The sequence below is a fragment of the Limulus polyphemus genome, unplaced genomic scaffold (genome assembly GCF_000517525.1).
Source record: "Limulus polyphemus unplaced genomic scaffold, Limulus_polyphemus-2.1.2 Scaffold394, whole genome shotgun sequence".
Taxonomy (NCBI): Eukaryota; Metazoa; Arthropoda; class Merostomata; order Xiphosura; family Limulidae; genus Limulus; species Limulus polyphemus.
This window is the reverse complement of record NW_013666004.1, coordinates 73,852-93,513: the sequence shown is the minus strand read 5'-3', so window position 1 is coordinate 93,513 and position 19,662 is coordinate 73,852. Positions and strand designations below refer to the sequence as shown.

Here is a 19,662-nt window from a genome sequence, read left to right as displayed (position 1 = left end):
TGTATGATATATATATATATATATATATATATAAGAGTACTGTGTATATAATAGGGTTTTGACTTGACTTTCAGAATTGGTTTATAATATTTTGTGTAAATTGCTAACTGGATACTTTTTTCATATTATCATAAAAATTATATCTTATTTTATCTTTACAATAGCTATTTTCTGGAGCATTTCAAAGCACAGGATGGCCTAGTCTTGTTACTTGCCTTGGGAACTGGTTTGGGAAAGCTAGGTAAATATATTTTATAATGACCACTAAAATAAACTAAAAATTGTGTCAGAGAAAAATATCACATTATTCTAAAATAACATCTGTGATTCCAAATTTACAATCCAGTTTTATTAAATAATAATTTTTGTGTATATATACACAGGTATTTAATTTTGTTTATAAATTATACAAGAAATAATATGTAATGTACACTTTTTTACTTTTTTTTGCTAATCTGTAAATTTATGATTTTTTGTTTAATACCTTAACCCAATATTAACCTAAATCATTAAGTTTCTTTTATAAAAAGAAATAAAGTATTATAAACAACCTTGGCAGAAAAGTCAAAGAATACCTGATAATATCATGAAATCTTATAATGGGTTTTTTAGAAAACCCAGTAACACTAAAAAACTTGTGAAGTCTGTAAAATAGTCAGAAACTATTATGACACCCACATGTTTCTTGTGTCAGCCTTTTTATCAAAATGAATAAGCAGACTGACTACATCACCACAAATATAATACATATTAGTAGGTCATTGAAATTACTGTATTTACAGTCCTACATCACGTGTGGTGGTGGTATGTGACAAACCATAGTGGTCTTAAAAAAAAGACTTTGAAATTCCTTGTGCATAAGCAAATCTGAAAAGGTATGGTTTTGTTTTAATACATGAATTTTAACCGTAGTTTATTTTTGACAGGTATGTAAAACTGAATTTATAAAACTATTTTAGTTAAAAGGCATTATTATAACATTTATTATAATTTTTAATGATACTGTTCCCAAATTATATTTCCACTAGCTAAGGCCTCCTTAAGAGTGAATTTTCATTGATTTAACTTTGCACATTGATTGTCCTTGTTTCTGTGTAAAAGTATTCTTGTTCACAATGGTTTATTAGGTATATTGCATTTTTATTGATTTAACATGTAAATAATTTATTTCAGACGGGGCCTCTTGTTTGGATTATGGAATTCTCACCTTTATATAGGAAACATATTAGGAGCTTATGTGGCAGGAGTTTATGTAGAAGACAACTGGGGCTATTCATTTATTATTCCTGCAGCCATTGTTGGAGTTTCTGGTTTCTTGATTTTTCTTTTTCTTGTACCTGGTGAGTGCTAGGTTCTTTCTTTGTAAATTTTTTTAATATTACAACTTTTATGTCTGGTTTTATTTTAGTGTAGAAAACAGTATATACTTATTGTAAATTAATGCTTATTGCTGTGAATAAAACATGATTACTGCATAATTTTGTTTTTGCAACAGTTTAATTGTTCTGTGAGGAGTTACTAAGAAACTTTAAACCATTTATGACATGATATTTCAGTACCTAAAGAGAACATAATTAGTCTTTTTCAATATCTTGATAATGATAAGTAATGTGTATATATATATCAAAGCTGTACTTATTTGTAAAATGTCATTTTGAATGTATCAAATATATTGCTACGATACTTAGCCTAAACCAAAAAACAGGATTTGATAAATGTTTTCCACGAGCTTTATTTATATCTAACATATTTTACAGTCATTCTTAGATGAATACTTAGTTTTACATTAACTTTTGTGCAAAATATTGTCTTATTTATCTGTAGAATATATTAGTAAGATTTTTTGGACTTTACTCACGTATCTGTGTAATACATTACTATGTAAACATACAGACAAAAGCTCTCCTGTGTTTTATTGTGTTAATACTGAAATGTAAGTTTCATTAAAGATATCATGGTACAGGTAGTATATCTAATATATATAGTATCTGATGTTATTTATTGTGGAATACTTGTCACTAAACTGACATTTATGTTTCCACCTTTACGAAACAAACAAATAAATGAAAAGAAATTCCGCTGTACAGTAAATCTTTGTTAGTCAGGACTTTGACAATGTAGGTACTTTTTCACATTGACAAGTTGTATATTGAGAAATTTAATCAATAATCCATACATTCATGTTATGAATCCAAACATTTATTTCTTATAAAAAACATGCAATTCCAATATATACATGATTTAGTAATTTGTACATGACTCCACAAGAGTCAAGTTGGGGTTGATTAGAACAGAAAATGAGGTAACAAACATGCATTTCTCATGGGTACATGATTTTGGTAGTTCGTATGATGCCACAAGAGTCAAATAGGAGTCGATCGAAACAGGTAATGAGGTGAGGATTACTGACCACAAAACATCTGTACTACCCAGTGGGTATCAGTTTATAACAGATTTTCTGAGAATGACCTTCACAGTATGGATGTACATATAAACTATATCAAATATTGAGAAGTCATTAGAGTCGCTTATGTTACAGTCATGTCAAGTCACAGTGGATGTTGGCATAATCAGGTCATTCAAAGCTTACTACCATCGTCAACTGATTAGAAAGTACATAGAATGTGCTGAAAATAATGATCCATAAACAGTGAATGTCTGTGAGAGGCTTTACAAATGGTCCAGTGCTATTATGAAAACTGGTTCCAGCATGTCAAAATTTTTCTGCAGTCTGAACAGATTAAACTGTTGAAGTGTCAGAAGTCATTAATGAGATTGCTTCTGAAATTCATACCTTACTTTTGAGTATTAATGATATTGTGTCAGCTGATTGACCGGTGGCTGAACATGAACTTAGTAGAATCAACTGGTCATTCCTATTGTGAGGTGACAGTGAATTTTATATCAAAAATGATCCAAAATATAGCCTTAAGGACGTCATCACATGGTTTAAACAAAACATTGATTTATGTGAAGAAAATGATGATCTAATGTGTTATTTGCTTAAAGCTACCGAGAAGAATCAGCAGAAAAAAATGTAGTTCAAAAGCAGACTGTGATTACATTCTTATTTGTAAAGTTATTTGTTGTATATTTTACCAATACTAAGTATTTTGTATTCTGTAGGTATGTCCTTGGTTTGAACAAAATGATATTTTATGTGAACATAATGAAAGGCCATTTTGATTAAGCAGCTTGCATAATTATTGACAACATATAAAGTAACAGACTGATAAGTGTATTGTACATGCAATTGATTTTTTGTTTACATTTACATGCCCACTATTTGCCAGTTGATAATGTATGCTATTAATTATGTCCAATGTATTCAAAGCGACTGATTTGGCTGTTCAGATGTCTTGATAATTTGGAAGAATTAGTCAATTACAAATGCATTTCGTTTAATGAGGCTTCACTTTATTTCTAGTTAACATCAAAAATATTTGAGAAAATTAAAAAAACTGAAAGCTTACAAATAAAAGCTTTTTTCTCACTTTAAAATTGTTAAAGAAAATGGAATATATTTGTTTTTCTTAACTTTTTTCAGTTATTTTTTAATAGTGTGTGTATCAAATCATTGATTGGACAGTTTATAAACCTAATGAGAACACTACTGTTTTGCAACTACCTATGTTTATTTAGTTGATGAGGAACATAAAATGTCACAAAATGGAATAAACTTGTTTTGTAGTTGATGATCAACTATATTTTGATATGTGGATAACTGGATATCACACTGATACTTAAAAATTATTATAGTCAAAGAATGTAAAAATATACTAATTGCTAAGTGTAAAGTTAATTATTTGCATGAAAAAAATAATGATGTTTTTCAATCAATTTCCAGTAGTTTTAAGTGTTTTAACAAACAAACAAAAATTTAAATACTTTATTTAATTGAGAAATGATGAATAGAAGCTGGATTTTTTGCTACATCCATAAATAAATTTACAATTCTCTATCCAAGCAGTAATGAAGTAGCTTTTTCAGTCTTTCCTTGTTATTTGAACACTGAAAACTCTGTTAAGAAATTATAGCAAAGAACTGTTCTTCTTTTCTAACATGTTAATTTTGTTTACAGTATAATTGGTTAATTAATAACGTTTTAAACAGTCATATTAGGATGAATAAATTACTAAGAATGATAAGTTCAGTAAACATAATAGTTTTTTTTTCTATTGTCACAGCTCCAGAAGATGTAGGCTGTACAACTCCAGTTTATCATCATGGAAGTTTTGGAGAAGTAAGAAAACATTGTGCTTAGAAATGCAACTGTAGTTATTTTTCCTAAAACTTTTTGGTGTATCCTCTCTGGAGTTTCTGGAATTAATGTTACCTGCAACTTCCATGTAAAACTTAATCTTATACCTCACAAACATTTCATGAAATATACTGCAACTATTATTGTGTTTCTCAACTTTATATGTTTTAAGGCAGAATCTGAGTTAAATATTTAATGCCTGAACTATGATTTCAATTCAGTACTTGGGTATTATGTTCAATACTGCTTAGCATAACATACACTCCACAAAAAACTTAGGGAGTGTGTTATTCTGAGCATAAAACATAGGGAATATGATGCTTTGTTTTAAGATTCAAACACTGAAAGAATAATTCTGTGTTTTCTAACATGTTAATTTTGTTATAGACACAGAATGGTGACAAAATGACAGGTTCAGTGATATATATATTGCCTCCTCAGGTCTGTAGCACTATACAGTGTCATGACATATGTAAAAAAGTAAAATGGAGGGAGACTTCTGGTATAAAATTCCAGACTTTGTTCAGTAAGTTTGTGAAATTGTTTAGGCTACCCGGAAGTATTGTTTATAAACTTTTAGCTAACCCCACACATACTCACTTGAATTCCAATGAGGAGAATATGGTGCCAACTCCAGCCATTCAATTGTTTGTTGTTGAAGGTACCAACTGACTGTCTGTGCATGGTGAAGACAAGCATTTTCATCAGGAAACAAGCCTTATGACCTATTGCACTACAAACAGGTCTAACCTTAGTGACCACCTTCTAATGCTTGATGTAGCATTATGCAGGTTTGTACTTATCAGTTGTTTGTCACACTCGTAAACAGCCATTATGAGTTACCAAATGCTATCTCAATTAGCATGATTTGCTGCCCATTATCTCCATAACTACAGATGACATGGAAGCTACTAGAGACAAATCATAGCTCAACTTACGTTATTTAAATTTGTGTACCCTGTTCTGATTATCATTCTTAAAATAACTATTCCTGTTGTAACACTTAATTGGTTATGGAAGGATTGACATATTACCATTATTTCCAGCATTCCAAAACAGTACCAGAAAAGTCATCAATATGAATGTTTCCTAATTTTCCATACTTTCTTTATGTTGTGGATGTTCAACAATATTTCTAATCTAGTCTCCCTGTATTAATTGGCTGTTCAGTTTTCCACATTGGCATTAACACAAAGCATTGAGCAACATCTTGGATTTTACCACGTTTAAACATACCAGTCATCATGTTGCAGCTAATTGTGGTGAGCAATTAAACTGAAAGGTCTTGTACAGTTTGCTTATAAGTATTTTTTTCTACCAATGCAGTATATCTGAAGTCATTTGTATAATTTCTATAGTGATAGAATTTCAGTTTACTTACTTTGATCAATTGTTTTTGGCATGTGTTACAGAAAAGTCCAGGATGACTTTTTCTACCAATTCATATGCTTGAGAGTATTTGCACAAAATCGATATATGCCATTATATTAAAAACAACATTTTCCATTCAAATGCAAGATATTATGCCAAAACTGCTTCAGTACCTAAAGTCTGAGATTTTGGATTTTAGAATTAAACTTTTTTGTGGGGATGAATTTGGGCTAGCATGCTTAGACAGTGAATAATGAAGCCCATTCTTTTGTTTTGTATCATACAATTTAATGGCTTCTACACTCAGAATAGTGAAGTAGAAAGTAGAGACCATATATTTTATTATAGTTCATATATAAACCTGCCAGTCAAAAAGCTTTGTATGTGTAGAGATAACACAGGCCTGCAAACTTAAACTTCATAAAAGTTGTTTTGATTTCAATAATGAATTTTCCATAATTAAGCTACTCAGATTTCAAAATTCATATTCAATTTTTTCTATCACATAAGAATTTTTTACAAATCAGGAAGAAAAGAAAACTCTTATTTAGTTAAAACTCTTATTTTGTTTACCACAATGAACATTTTTTATTATCATGTTTCTTAACAAAAATACAAACAAACTGAAGAAAGGGGAAGAACATTGATGTCAAATGAATATGCATCCCCATTCATCCTGACTTTTTTGTGTGAAATCTATGTATTGCGTTATCACATTTTGTGAAAAATCTGTACGTGATGAAGAAAAATTGATATTTATGGATTCAGCATACAGGGATTACTGTACAATGTGTAATAATTTCAAGACAATAAAACCATCGCAGGCCTGTGTAATAGGCAGTACAAGTGGTTAATGTTCTCTTATGTATATGTGTAAATCCTTCTTTTTTATCATAGAAATGAATAATAAAAACTTTTAAGTCTAATGATTAATGTTTAAGTAGTTTTGGTTGTAACTGGGCAATTATAGGAAGTTGATAGTCAAGTACATATATATAACTAATTGATTATTCTTACATGAGACTTGGAATAATTGAAAATAGTAATAATTATAAACACTAATTTTGATTGGTTTAGTATTTTCATGTGTTGTGACACTAGTCAATTAAGTTGAAAAACCTTGAATTAATCAAAAAATAATACTGGGAAATCATAATGATAATATTTTGATTACTTGGATAGTTTGAGTAATTGAATAGGGCAGTGATTGGAAACACTAATTCTGATCAGTTGGTTATTTATGTTACAATTGGTTTAATCTTAATTTCAATTAATCAGTGGTTTTATGTGACGCTAGTCTATATTATTGATGCTCGTGGATAATTGATAAATCCAGCTAATTGTCCTGTTCTAGTTTTGTTGTTCATTTACAAGATTCATCTTCTTGAAATTATTGTTTGGCTGGACGAATAATAAGCACTTAATAAAATAATTTAATAATAAGATAATTTGGGCCTTTTATGATTGTTTTTGATCTTTGCTTTAGTTGAGTTATTTATTTAATTTTGTGAGTTGTCAAATACTTCAACATGCAATTTTGAACAAGGTATCATCAACTAGAAAGCTGAGTTTTGGGTTTTGCATATACTGATGTAAAGAGTTCGACATATCTGTAATGCATACTTTATCTTATATCAATGGTTTAAAACTATTTATACATATAATACATGCATTTGTTACTTAGTTGAGCAGAGTAATTTTCCAACTAGTTCTATTTGTGTTCCATGATGAAAAGTTGGTGTGCTAGGGATGTGAGTCTTGGTTGCTCATACTCACAATACTAATGTAAGCTGAGGGTTCCAGGTTCAGGGCAAATTTCTTAACATTGTAATACATAACAGCTGGAATTAGATAAATGATAAATTGAATGTATGTATTTGAGAATAATCTTTTTAATGATATTTCAGTTTCATTTGATTTATACATGAATTTTTACAGTCTACTGAAACTGCACCACTAATTGATCAAAAGATAAACCCCAACTCAGAATTTCCTAATTCAAACAAGGCCATCACATTTTGGGGAGCATTGAAGATACCAGTGAGTTCCATATTTATTTTTTAGTTTTACAACTTGATGTGATATAATAAAAGGAAGTAACTCCTAGAAAATGTTTTAGAAATTTACCAAAAATATTACATTGAACTTTGTCTATTACTTTTTCGAATTTCAGTTTGATATGCACACAAGCTAGTAAAAAAGGTTTGAAATGATACTTGACAGAAATATTGAAAAATATATTTATAAATTATCACCTATTCAAATACAATGAGTACATCAGATGACAAGTGCTTTGACTTGTGTTGTATTAATAATTGGCTCGAATAATAATAAAATTAAACTGTTCTTGACAGAGATCTGAGCACCTGCTCACAGACACTTTCAAGAGATGACATGTTGCTTTTGTTAACTGCTGTCTTCAAATAGTTTCCTTTGTTCACAAAGTGCTATGTTTGTAAAGATACATTATTTTCAGCACTTTTGTAGATTTCAGTAGATACTGAAACACTAAGTCCCCAAATAAACTTTTACAATATCTGCAGAACCAGCTGCTACAAAATATTCCTGTAATAAAGTATTTCAGGTTAGAATATGTTATTTTACTACTGTAAGAGACCATGTTTCTAATACACCAATCAGAACACTTTTATTTGATGTAAGTTATTGATAAATTGTTAAGATTATAAATATTGCCTGAGGTATCATACTTTGTTAATTGGGTAACACATATGTAAATAGTTTACATAATAATTATTATAAACTTTCTTCAAACTTTCATGAAAATACAAAAATTGAGCAAGTGCAACTTTAATGGATAATTAAAATTAAGCATGTATTTTTATTACAATTTTAATTATCAGTTTTCTGTCTTGGTAAAGTATACAACATTAAAACTAAGGATCTTTTAGTATTTTGGACTACTATATTTAGTTAGTAAGGAAACTGTAGTTGTTGAATTTCATTACTTGCTTTTTAAGAGGTACCCACTTAACTTACAAATAATATAAAGTTTCAAAACAGCTATTTGTGAGGTAATAGACTTATTTCTATACAGTCTTTCTTCTATAACACTGAGACATGAAGCGCAGATAGCCCTCGTGTAGCTTTGCGCGAAATTCAAAACAAACAAACAAACTGAGACATGATCATTTACAACATTTAAAGTATAATTACTTGTGCCTTAAATGTTGTACAGAAATAAATCTATTATTCCATAAATAGGTGCTTACAAATTTCATATGGTAGTTGTTGAAGGCCTTAATTTTTTGCAGCAGCCTGAAATTAATTTATTTGGTTACTGTATAAGAGAATGTTACTATTTATTGTAATACATTTATTTATAGTAATACAATTCAAGTTCTTTAAATACTTACAATTGTAAAATAGAAGATTTGGTTCATGTTATTATAGATTATATTACCTTCAGAAATGTTTAGTCTATTTCTGGTAAACAATAGCTTTTTTTTCATGTTGATTCTGTTGTATGACCCTTCTTATGTTTTTGTATTTTAGGGTGTAATTGAATTTTCATTATGCCTGTTCTTTGCCAAGCTAGTCAGTTACACATTTCTCTTTTGGTTACCAAAATACATTTCTGCCTCAAGTAAGTGTAAAATTTGTATAATCATAATTAGAAAAGTTACTGGTGAACTTTACAAGTATGTTGTTAACACAAAATCAAGTATTTCTACTAAAATTTGTCTCTTAATTAACATTAATCAATCTGACTCAGACTTTGTCAATTCTGAGTGAAAGGGGGATTTTCAAGTTAAGAAAAAAATACTTTTGTCATCTTAATTTTTTGATTTTATTTGCATAACCTCTAGAACTTTCTAAATTAATTATTAAAATTTGTTTTCAGTACAACTTTGTAATATTTCTGTTACTTACTTTACCCTAACACTATACAGGTATAGTCCATTTGACTAGCCATGTAACCATCACAAACAAATATGAAATAAATCTAAATTACTGTTTTTTTTATCTTTTCTAGAATGACTACAAATTGTAACAAAATTACAATTATTCATCCTAAACATCCTCAGGCTGGAAACAGTTTACATCTGTTTCATTTAATTTTATTCTTTTTTTACTATTTGAATCATGTCTAACTACCACAAATAGCAATAAATCACCAAGAAGTAATTCAGAAAAGTTTACAGAATAAAATTTCTGGTTACATCATGCATTGTCTAACTACCTACATTCCTCCTGTGTTAGTCATGGCAAAAAAAATATTTGAATTAATTTTTTCTTTAAGTTTCCTTTATTTAACCTAATACATTTTTAATTTTTAAACTTGAGTTACTTTTTAAGAAACATATATATATATATATATCAGTGGATAAAAAATATACATAAAAATAAGAAATTTAGCATTTACTTCAGGATTGAAACATTTTGCTTTTGAAAACCAGTCTTCATTAACCCTAAATTTTTCTTTACCAAGTTGGTTGTTCAAAAACTAATTAATGTAGGTTTTAAATATTCATTTGAAAACACAAACAATAACTCAAAAAAGTAAAATAGAATGCCCCAAAACTACTATAATTTATCTAGCTTTCTGACCTATAAAACAATTTCAGTTTTTTTAATTACTGTTGCACCTACTTCAGTCTTCATTAAAAAAAAAGGTTTGTTTGGGAAATGGTGCCTTTTACTGAAATAAATTAACACAATAACATATTCACAAAATGGCCTTTCTGTTGGTTATAGACATTTACCATTGATAAGTAAGCATAAGTAAATGAGAATTTTCAAAAGCATGAAGAGTTGAGAGGAGCTTTTGTGGTGGATGTAAAAATTAAGAATATGGAGGTTCTTATTTGAAATTCTGGTCTGTCTGTATCTATAGTTGGTGTTTCTAATTGATGGACATTCTGAAACCCGTGTAAGGGAAGAAATAAATCTGAAATAAGAATTCAGAGCAGATAGGCATCATGTGACATTCAGAAGTAAAGATTGAGAATGTAGTTAAATGCTTTACAAAATAAGAAATTGAAACTTAGTATAATATTAAAATTTGAATTGTAAACTACATTTTGATGCCAAGTTTATTCAATAAATATATATTAAAGTGTAAATAAAATCTCAATGTAACCTTGTAAACGTCATTTTCAGATTTTATATTTTTTTGCCAGTTGTCAAAATAAAAGGCTTTTACTTATACTTCTTGATAGTATAAATATATACTGTGTTGTTGTTGTTGAGCTTAGGATTCTTCTACAGTAGGTGTCTATGACTTGTTGGCAGTAAATTCAATGATAAATGAACAGCACACACTTCATTTTCTTTCAAAATAATATATATATATTCAGAACAATTTAAACATATGTACAACAAATTCTTCAACATTATAGATATTATAGGCATATCATAAACACTATATGTATAGTTCCCTTCTCATTGTCAAAAGTCCACTGGGCCTATTCAGTTACTTTAGAATTTCAGTTGACAAGCCAAACTATCTCTATTACTATCACACTAGTATTCTGTGTGTGATTCACTTACAATTGTGGCATGAGTTACCGTAGTTATTTGGTCTTCTTTCTTCAAAATATCCTCTGTTCCTTTTGTCAAAGCGCACTTGGGTTGATTCAATTACTTTAGAACCATGGTTTGATGAATAATTGTTCCTTGAACACAAATAATATTGTTACGTATCTGCTTGTTTGATAATTTTTGGTAAAAATTTTTTCCAAGTGACTTCAGCGATACAAGTCCCTTCTTGATTAAAACTAGTTTATTCTTTCTTGTTACAAACTGTGTAATACACTTAATTTCCACAGTCACTTTAACTTAAACACATGCTACAATTCACAATGATTCACACACTTTACTTACGGTCACTACTGCTCACTTGACTCAATTATCTTTCTCTATATCTGTCTATCTGCAATTATATCTCCACTTTATTTGTTGGGCTTATATACTAATTCCAGTGTATTAACCTTATGTGCACAGGTGGGGGGTCAAAGTGGATGTCATGACTGTCATGATATAAAAGACTGTTTAGTTCAGATATTACTTATTAATTTATTTTGTGAGTGAATATTTTATTATTGTTTAGTTTATGTTATAATAAGAGTTAAAAGCAGACGATTGTAGGAAGTTGTGTTTATAATTCATTGATATTGAGACTATCAAACATTGCATGCAATACACTGACATCGATAACATAGAGATTTCTATAAGGCCAGATGATTAAGTGATAAAGATATAAATAGTGTGAGATGAGCAAAAACAACAGACAGACAACAGCACAAGAGAGTAAAGTTACAGGCAAGGAAAAGTATGGCATGAAGTTAACTAACAGGCCTAACAATTAACATAGGCCAAAGGTTTAATATGTTAGAGTAAGACTAACAGTAGAAAAGGAGATAAGAACTTCAAGCAACTTAATAAAAGTAAAAAGGATATTTACATGTTTTAGATTTTATATGCTATGAGCAAACATTTTATTAAATAATTGTTATTTTACTATTTTTAATAATTCTATACAGCAACATCAAGCTCAAAAGAATCGGCATATCTGTCAGTGCCATTTGACATAGGAGGAATTATTGGAGGAGTACTTGCAGGTTACATTGCTGATCGTACAGGTGCCAGTGCAATAACATGTGCTTCGCTGCTTGGAATAGCTGTGCCTACTGTAAGTCAGTCTACTAGGTTATGAGATGAAAAAAATGTATCTACCTTATAGTGTTAAATTGTAGGTGAATAACTGATTTGCATTAGCACCTTAAACTTCAACCATGCTGGACATTAATTATTGAAATAACATAAAAGTAAAGAAATCAAACATACAAATACCAAAACTATGTAAAAATGAGGAATCCTTTAGTAAAAGTGAATAAATAAACTTATAAAATATCTATACATAAAGAAAAAGAAAAATTACAATGTTTTGACAAGGTTCAAGGTATGAGTGAGTTTTATAGAATCACATTTCAGGATGTAACACTTTATGTAAGCCAATAATAAATCAGCTAAAATACCATTGGTGAATAAATATAGTGGGGAACAAGGATATCTGTTTATACAGATTTATTATTCCTTGATTTTTCTTTTGCGGTTGTTGTTTTCCATAGAAATTGCATGAAAAGAATGAGGGGAGATGTTATGACCAGAACATTGTTTATGAGTTTTTAATAGCTTTAAATACAAAAAATTTAAAACTAAGAACAAATTATAAGAAATGTATAAGTGTCAAAGCATTATCCTTGAAAAAAAACAGGGATTACACATATAAGTGCCACAGCAATACAAGTAATGCCATTCAGAAAATAGTTAAAAAAACTACAAATACAGCAGTATTTTTTAGAAAGTGTAAATAAATAAACAAATATCAGAGAGCTTTAACATAAAGATGCCATTTTCAAACTTAAATTTGCAAGTAATAAAATAACATTTGAACTGAAAATTGATGGTTCCTTAATAGAGAAAAACTATAAAAGGTGCTGTTCTTATGATGTGAGTTATCATGATCTAAGTAAGAAAAAAGTTTCAATATACAGTTGTGTACAGTGACGTGTACATTTAGCTTTTGTTTTAACATATATAAGCAGTTTTTATGTTACATTTTATAATAATTAGTACTTTTCTAATGTTAATCAGTAACATGAAACTCGAAAAATTAAATTAAGCATCTTACATTAAACAGTTTGCAATAATTCTGTCAGCATGATAATATTTATTTATTTGCATGTGTATAAATCCTTATTAATATATATATCTATTATTTCTCTAATAATATAGCTATTCCTGTATGATGCCTTTGGAAGTATCAATATGCTTAGTAATATAGGTAAATAACCATTTTTTTATAATTTCTCTAAATCTTTACTAACTATAGTATTTTAAGATATAGGTTCAAATCAGGTTGAAAAATAATAATAACTAGATGAGGAGTAGGGTATGTTTCAAGCAATATTGGTTCTCCAAAGATAATAATAGGAAAGGAATTAAACACACAACTACATGCGTCTTAAGTTTCAATTTAGTGGTTAGGAGTTTACTTGTTATGATAGTATGTAATTAGCATCCTTTATAAGTAATGGCAAAGCTTATTATTGTTGTGATACTGGTTAATGGAGTTTACTTATTATGATGATATATAATTAGCATCCTGTGTAAGTAATGATAAAGCTTTTTATTGTTGTATTTGTTTGTGGAATTTAATTTTTATGCCATTATATAATTAGTAACTGTAACAGTATTTTGTTGGTTTCTGTAACTTACTGGTTTTTTTATATGTTTAACACTTATGATACTAACGTGAAGATATATTCTTATTTTATGGAATTCATTGGCTGTGATGTTATATAACTTAGCATCTCCTGTAAGTAGTAATGCTTGGAGATGGCTTGAATGGGTAATGAAGAAAAACTTTAATATAAGTTTAACATAACAGCAAATGTACAACGTTTCGACAAGTAGAGTTGTATTTTATTGTGGAGCTTAGTGATTAGGATGTTACATAATTAGTATGCTTTGTAAGTATCATTAAAGGGTACTATTTTGTATTCATTGGTGGAGTTTACTGATTATGATATTATATAGTTAGCATGTGTGACAGTAATGCTAGAGACTATTACTGTATAAATAAGTTAGTTAATCCTTGTCATCTCTTTGAAAGGTACAGAAGGCTGGTGCTTAACTCCTACTTTCCGTGTCACAAGCAGATGAGAATTGTGACACATGGGATGCCAGGCCATCACAGATATCCACTGAGGAGACTGAAGTGACTTGCCCAAGGACAAAATACATGCTATGGGCAAAACTTGCAATATTTTCTACTGAATGTCCAAATGAATAACCACTAGGCCACACTGCCCCCCATATCACCCACTGAACTCTATAAACACATAACACGATAATACTTTGTAGCTCTAATAATACAGTCTTTAATTTACTGGATGTGTCAGTCAGTAAATTTATAATTTTTACATCTGTAATAAATTCCTATTTTCATTTAATGGAAATAGTGTTTGAATGGTTATTCTTCTAACTAAGTTAGATTGATGTATTCAATGTCCTGTTGAAAAACCTACCTATAGATCCTGTTCCATCAATAATAGCAGTAACAGTAGCTAGTGCTTTAGCATTTCCCATAAGCGACTTGTGTGTTCCCAGTTCTGCTGAAACTGCTGTCGTAATCAAAGCATAAGGACCATTTACTGCAGCTCCCCCTATCACCTGAAGGACTACAAGTAGAATTGATATTAAAATATTTATAAAAGAAGGTCACACTAGTGAACACCATTCAACCAAACAACACATAACACAATGCTGCTCTGCATTGTTAACATGATCTGTTGCTTATTGAACATGTGAATAATTAATAACAGTTAGATGATACTTACAGTATATACAGTATCAATCATTAAACTATTTAACACAGTAATAATATGCTATATCACTTGCCAACCATATCAGCTAGTAAAAAAGCTACAGGTACTGTACTAGAATTATTTGTTATATATTGGTAAGAGATGTTTTTATAATAACAAATAATTTCAAAACTGTGTTGATTTTTGAAGCTTATGTAAAGTTTTAAGAAACACTAAACCATTTGCACCACTATTCAGTAGTGTGTTGTCTGTCATTCAGTCAGAAGACACTAAAAATGGCATCACATAAGGGACTTTTAATGTTGCAATTTGTACTGTCGTAACTTAGTAAAATGTGTGCAGGCCAAGAATCTTGAGAAGAATTATGCACTCTATAGGCTACAACACAGCATGACATATGAACTTCAAAAGCAAGAAATAAAAATATTTGTTATTCTTAATTTTGGTTTTATTTACTCTTGAAACAAAATACTTTCAGGGAATTGTAAGTACGTCTAGTACACATAAATGAAAGAATAATAATTTGGTAACCTGATATCTATTATTATGGATATTGACTGGTCAGTTCCTCATATAGCTTTAACTAACTTTCATGTCTCTTTAGCTTTCCACAAGTTTGTTTGAGTTGTAAAAGAATAATTTTGTAATATCTGTCTACTGGCTATAGGGATGTAAGTTTTTTGAATTATCTACAGTGGATCTAAAACCACATTCTTAAGACAGAATGGAAGTTGACCTATTAATGCAAACAGTTAAAACGTAATGGTTCAGCTGATTATAGTAGATACCTGTTTCTCGTATAAAGATGCAGGTTAAATCTTTTTCAGAAAAGGTATTTGATATGATATGGAATGATGTGCCACTATTAAATATTTTAGTACCCTTTTTTCCATTATATATATAATATAGCTTTGATTATAGCCATCTCTCTGTCTCATCTTCTGCTTGCAGCAAAAGAGTTGTCTACAAAGTAACAGCATTGTCAACCTCAAGCTGAAAAAACAGTCATATTTCACATAAATTTGTATTGGACCAATTCAGTTAATATGCAAATTTAATCTGACACAAGGTGTAAAAAAGGGGGCTTTTAACAATTTAATAGTAGGTAGTGAAACAAAAAGCAGAAGAGTAAAAACATATTGTAGTCTTGTTTTTCTAAGCCAACAAAAGCTTTCAGTTTTGTATTTGGCCACCTTGCTCCAGTTTTTGTTGACATCATTATGGCCTATTACCATAAGCTTTGGTAAAGAACTTTGTTTTACCTTATTGGGCTGCATTTGAAACTAAATAATATATGAAACACAACAAACAATCAACTAGAATCTCATAACTGAACAAGTCAAAAGTGAGATGATTAAAAACATGACAATAGCTGAAGCAATAAAAGGAATTCTGCTACTTTATCATGCAAAATGTGAAAATATGGCTCACCAAGAGTTTGATAACGAGTTTAAGACTCCTTCTAGACTTGGTAATCATAAAGAGATTGTGGATTTACTGCTAACACAATGACTTTTATAAGAGTCATTGTGTTGAAAGAACTAGAAATTGTTCAGTAAGGTAAAAGTGATGATACTTGATAAAGATATAGAACACATGATATAAGTATGGTAGAAGTGGTGGTGCTTGATAAAGATATGCTCGAAATAAGCACAGTTCAAAAACTAATACCAAAATGCTCTATATATTAGGTGTTTTATATTTTTATCAAGTATTGTCACTTTTATCTTGCTTATACCAGGTGTTTTATAACTTTATCAAGCATTATCACTCTTACTGCACTTATATCATATGTTTTATATCTTTACCAAGCACTATCATTTATTTTGCTTGAATCATGTGTCCTAACAAACTCTATAAAATAGGCTGAAAATTACATTTCCACCCATTGGCAACAAAAGCACAGTTAGCTGTCTTACCAATTTTCATTACGATCTTCCACCAGCATATTAAAAAGTGGCCATTATTTGTTTGTTGGAATTAAGTTAAGTCTATTATTAAACACTCAGAAAAACTCTTTCATTTCACTAGTCACCACAAATACTATAAAGACTCATCCTCGTCTATTTGTATGGATTGAAAGTGAATTAAAGCATACAATTAATGCAACATCAATAATCCCCCCCAAACATACCTTAAATATTCTGGTTTAATTTTGCTTTAGTGATTCACTGCAATGTTTTCAGTGATCTTAAAACAGTCAGAACCAGGATATTGTCAAATATATAGAGGATACATCTTTTATAGTTTGCCCCTCAGTGGCATAACACAGATAGCCAATTATGTTTCTTTATGCTTAGCTATAAACAAAAAACTTTATAGTTTCGTTCACTATATATGAACATGAAAACACTGGGTGGTTGTGGCCACTTGCTCAGCTAACAACTGGTCATCTTACTGAAGGGTTAATGACATAAAACTAGATAGAAAACTGACTACCATATGACCAACTAGACATTGTACAGAAATCTGGATTGAATAAAATTAACTACTAGAAATATGGGGACTGAGATAAATTAGTAAGCCAGGACTTTTGTTAAGAACTGGAAACCAGAAAATTTTCCTGAATGTAGTAGTGTTCTATGTTCCCACTTATCAACTCTGTAGATTCTCATTCCAACTGAAAAGTCTGGCTAAATGGTCCCAGCAGTAATAGCCCTTAACAAAAACTCTTATCTTGGTTCCTCAGCATTAATAACTCTTACATTTTGCAATATTTTTGGCATGAAACCACTACATTTTGTGATGGGACTGGAGCCCAAGGCTATAGATCTTTATCTGAACTTGACAGGTATTAAATGGTCATTCCTAAAACCTTACCCACCACAACCCCCAACCTAATCTGTTAAGACAGCAGATTGCAGTGCAGTATCTGAAAACTGAGGTCAGATAGCCTAATAATGTCTTATGGTACTGATAACCCATATCTGGATCATAAAGATCCAGATTTCATTAACAAAATTTAGAAAAAATACTACATGTCATCATCTAAGTTTAAAAGCATTTGATAACTAGTTGATGATTTTTCATAACTTACAAAGAAAATTAAACATATGTGGCAGTTTAAAATTGTTATGGATACCAAACTTTTGAAGTTTATCTGAAATAATTATTTTTTCACTATTTTTCTTATTTTGTCATATATTATCAATAACATTTCCTGTTACAAACATATTCCCTATATAATGGACGTGATCTCTAAGAATCTTGGCATTCACATTTAACTGTAACATGACCTCCATGTTTTCTAACAAGCTGCCATCTAATCTGTCTTGACCCGGATAATGTTTGTAATACCAACCCTAACTCATAGCCTATCCTGATTGCATCTGCCTGTACTGAACATGACTTTGTCACATTGACACCTTACATGACAAGTGACTGAACAGTCAATCCTGAGACAACCAGACCTGATCTTTTTTTCTTTCTTTCCTTTAGATAAATTATTTTGGGGTTTTAGAATTCTTATTAATAATACATTCACTTCTCTGTGTATGTGAAATTGGGAATTAGTTATAAATTGCTAGTCCAGATTGGCAATTGCAACCTTGTGAAAGGTAAGTTTACAACAGAAAGCCTCCTTTTAAAACTGGCCATTCACAGTGCTACTGCCAGCATCATAAAAGCCTATGGCTTGTCTCAGGTCCATGTTCAGTCATCTTGAGAAAATATTAGTTACACAAAATATTGAATGGTTTTAGTGTATTTTTTCTGAGTTTTCATGTGAATCTCAAAAACTGCCCCATTGACTACAAACTAAAACCTTTATACCTTTGGATGTCCCCCTTTCTGTTACTACCCTTAACCTCTGACCTTAGAAAAATCATTCTAAATTGACATTTAAACATTTTCAAGTGAACATTGACAAGTAATTGCCCAAATGATTTCAAACAAAAACCTTATTACATCTGTCATCAGATAAATTTTATGTAGGCTCAAATACCCATGACTTGTAAGGTAAGTAAGTCATCACTAAATATATGTCATTATGAAGTTACTGAGTCAATATATATTAATCATTGTTCATTTTCATGGCTACAGCAATATTACATATCTAAGGATGTATACATTCATTAAATTATATAACTTATAAGGCATGCCACATGGGAAGTTAAGCTAGAGAGAACATTGTTGATTATTTATCTGGTAAACCTGCATGTCAGTTCAGTGCTGTTTTTAAATGCAAGCTGTTAAATTAGGCCTATACTAATATTCTAGAATATAGTTAAATAATAAGAGTAGATTTACCTTAAGTAAAAGTTTTAGTCCACAGCTTACAAGTGCAAGTTATTTCACTATTTTTCAATAAAAACACCCATCTTACACTTTACAGCACCAAGTGTCAGTGATGTTCTAGTCATAAGTTCCTCTATTATTATTCATACAACCGTTGTTCTAAACTAAATTACACATGATTTACTTTAAAATTAGGATTTGGACCACTTTAGATTTCTCAATTCATCTCTTGTATAGGTGTAAATAAATTTTAGATCTGCAAATGTGTATCATCGAATTTTGTGACACTTAGAGTTACTTGTGTGCGTGTGTGTATATATATATATATATGAGTTTAGCAACAAACCATTGTTTTGAACACACCTTGGGCAGATAGTGCCTTGTTTTCAAAATGCATGCATTGGGGAATTTAGAATAAACTATTACTTTGGACAGATAACC

The 19,662-nt window shown here is 29.9% G+C and overlaps 1 protein-coding gene and 1 long non-coding RNA gene across 2 annotated transcripts in view; both read left to right on the top strand.

Moving 5' to 3' along the window:
• LOC106457934 (glucose-6-phosphate exchanger SLC37A2-like) overlaps window positions 1–13,447 on the top strand; it is a 27,817-nt gene extending 14,370 nt beyond the window's left edge. Inside the window, exons 6-12 of the mRNA XM_013917382.2 lie at window positions 165–241; window positions 1,174–1,340; window positions 4,188–4,243; window positions 7,571–7,672; window positions 9,146–9,236; window positions 12,136–12,284; window positions 13,391–13,447. Of these exons, the coding sequence (XP_013772836.2) occupies window positions 165–241; window positions 1,174–1,340; window positions 4,188–4,243; window positions 7,571–7,672; window positions 9,146–9,236; window positions 12,136–12,284; window positions 13,391–13,447 (699 nt within the window). The remainder of the gene's footprint in view (window positions 1–164; window positions 242–1,173; window positions 1,341–4,187; window positions 4,244–7,570; window positions 7,673–9,145; window positions 9,237–12,135; window positions 12,285–13,390) is intronic.
• A 4,075-nt stretch (window positions 13,448–17,522) lies between these two features.
• The window catches only part of LOC111085445, an 8,804-nt gene continuing 6,664 nt past the window's right edge, over window positions 17,523–19,662 (top strand). Inside the window, exon 1 of the long non-coding RNA XR_002610281.1 lies at window positions 17,523–17,562. This is a non-coding gene — a long non-coding RNA (uncharacterized LOC111085445). The remainder of the gene's footprint in view (window positions 17,563–19,662) is intronic.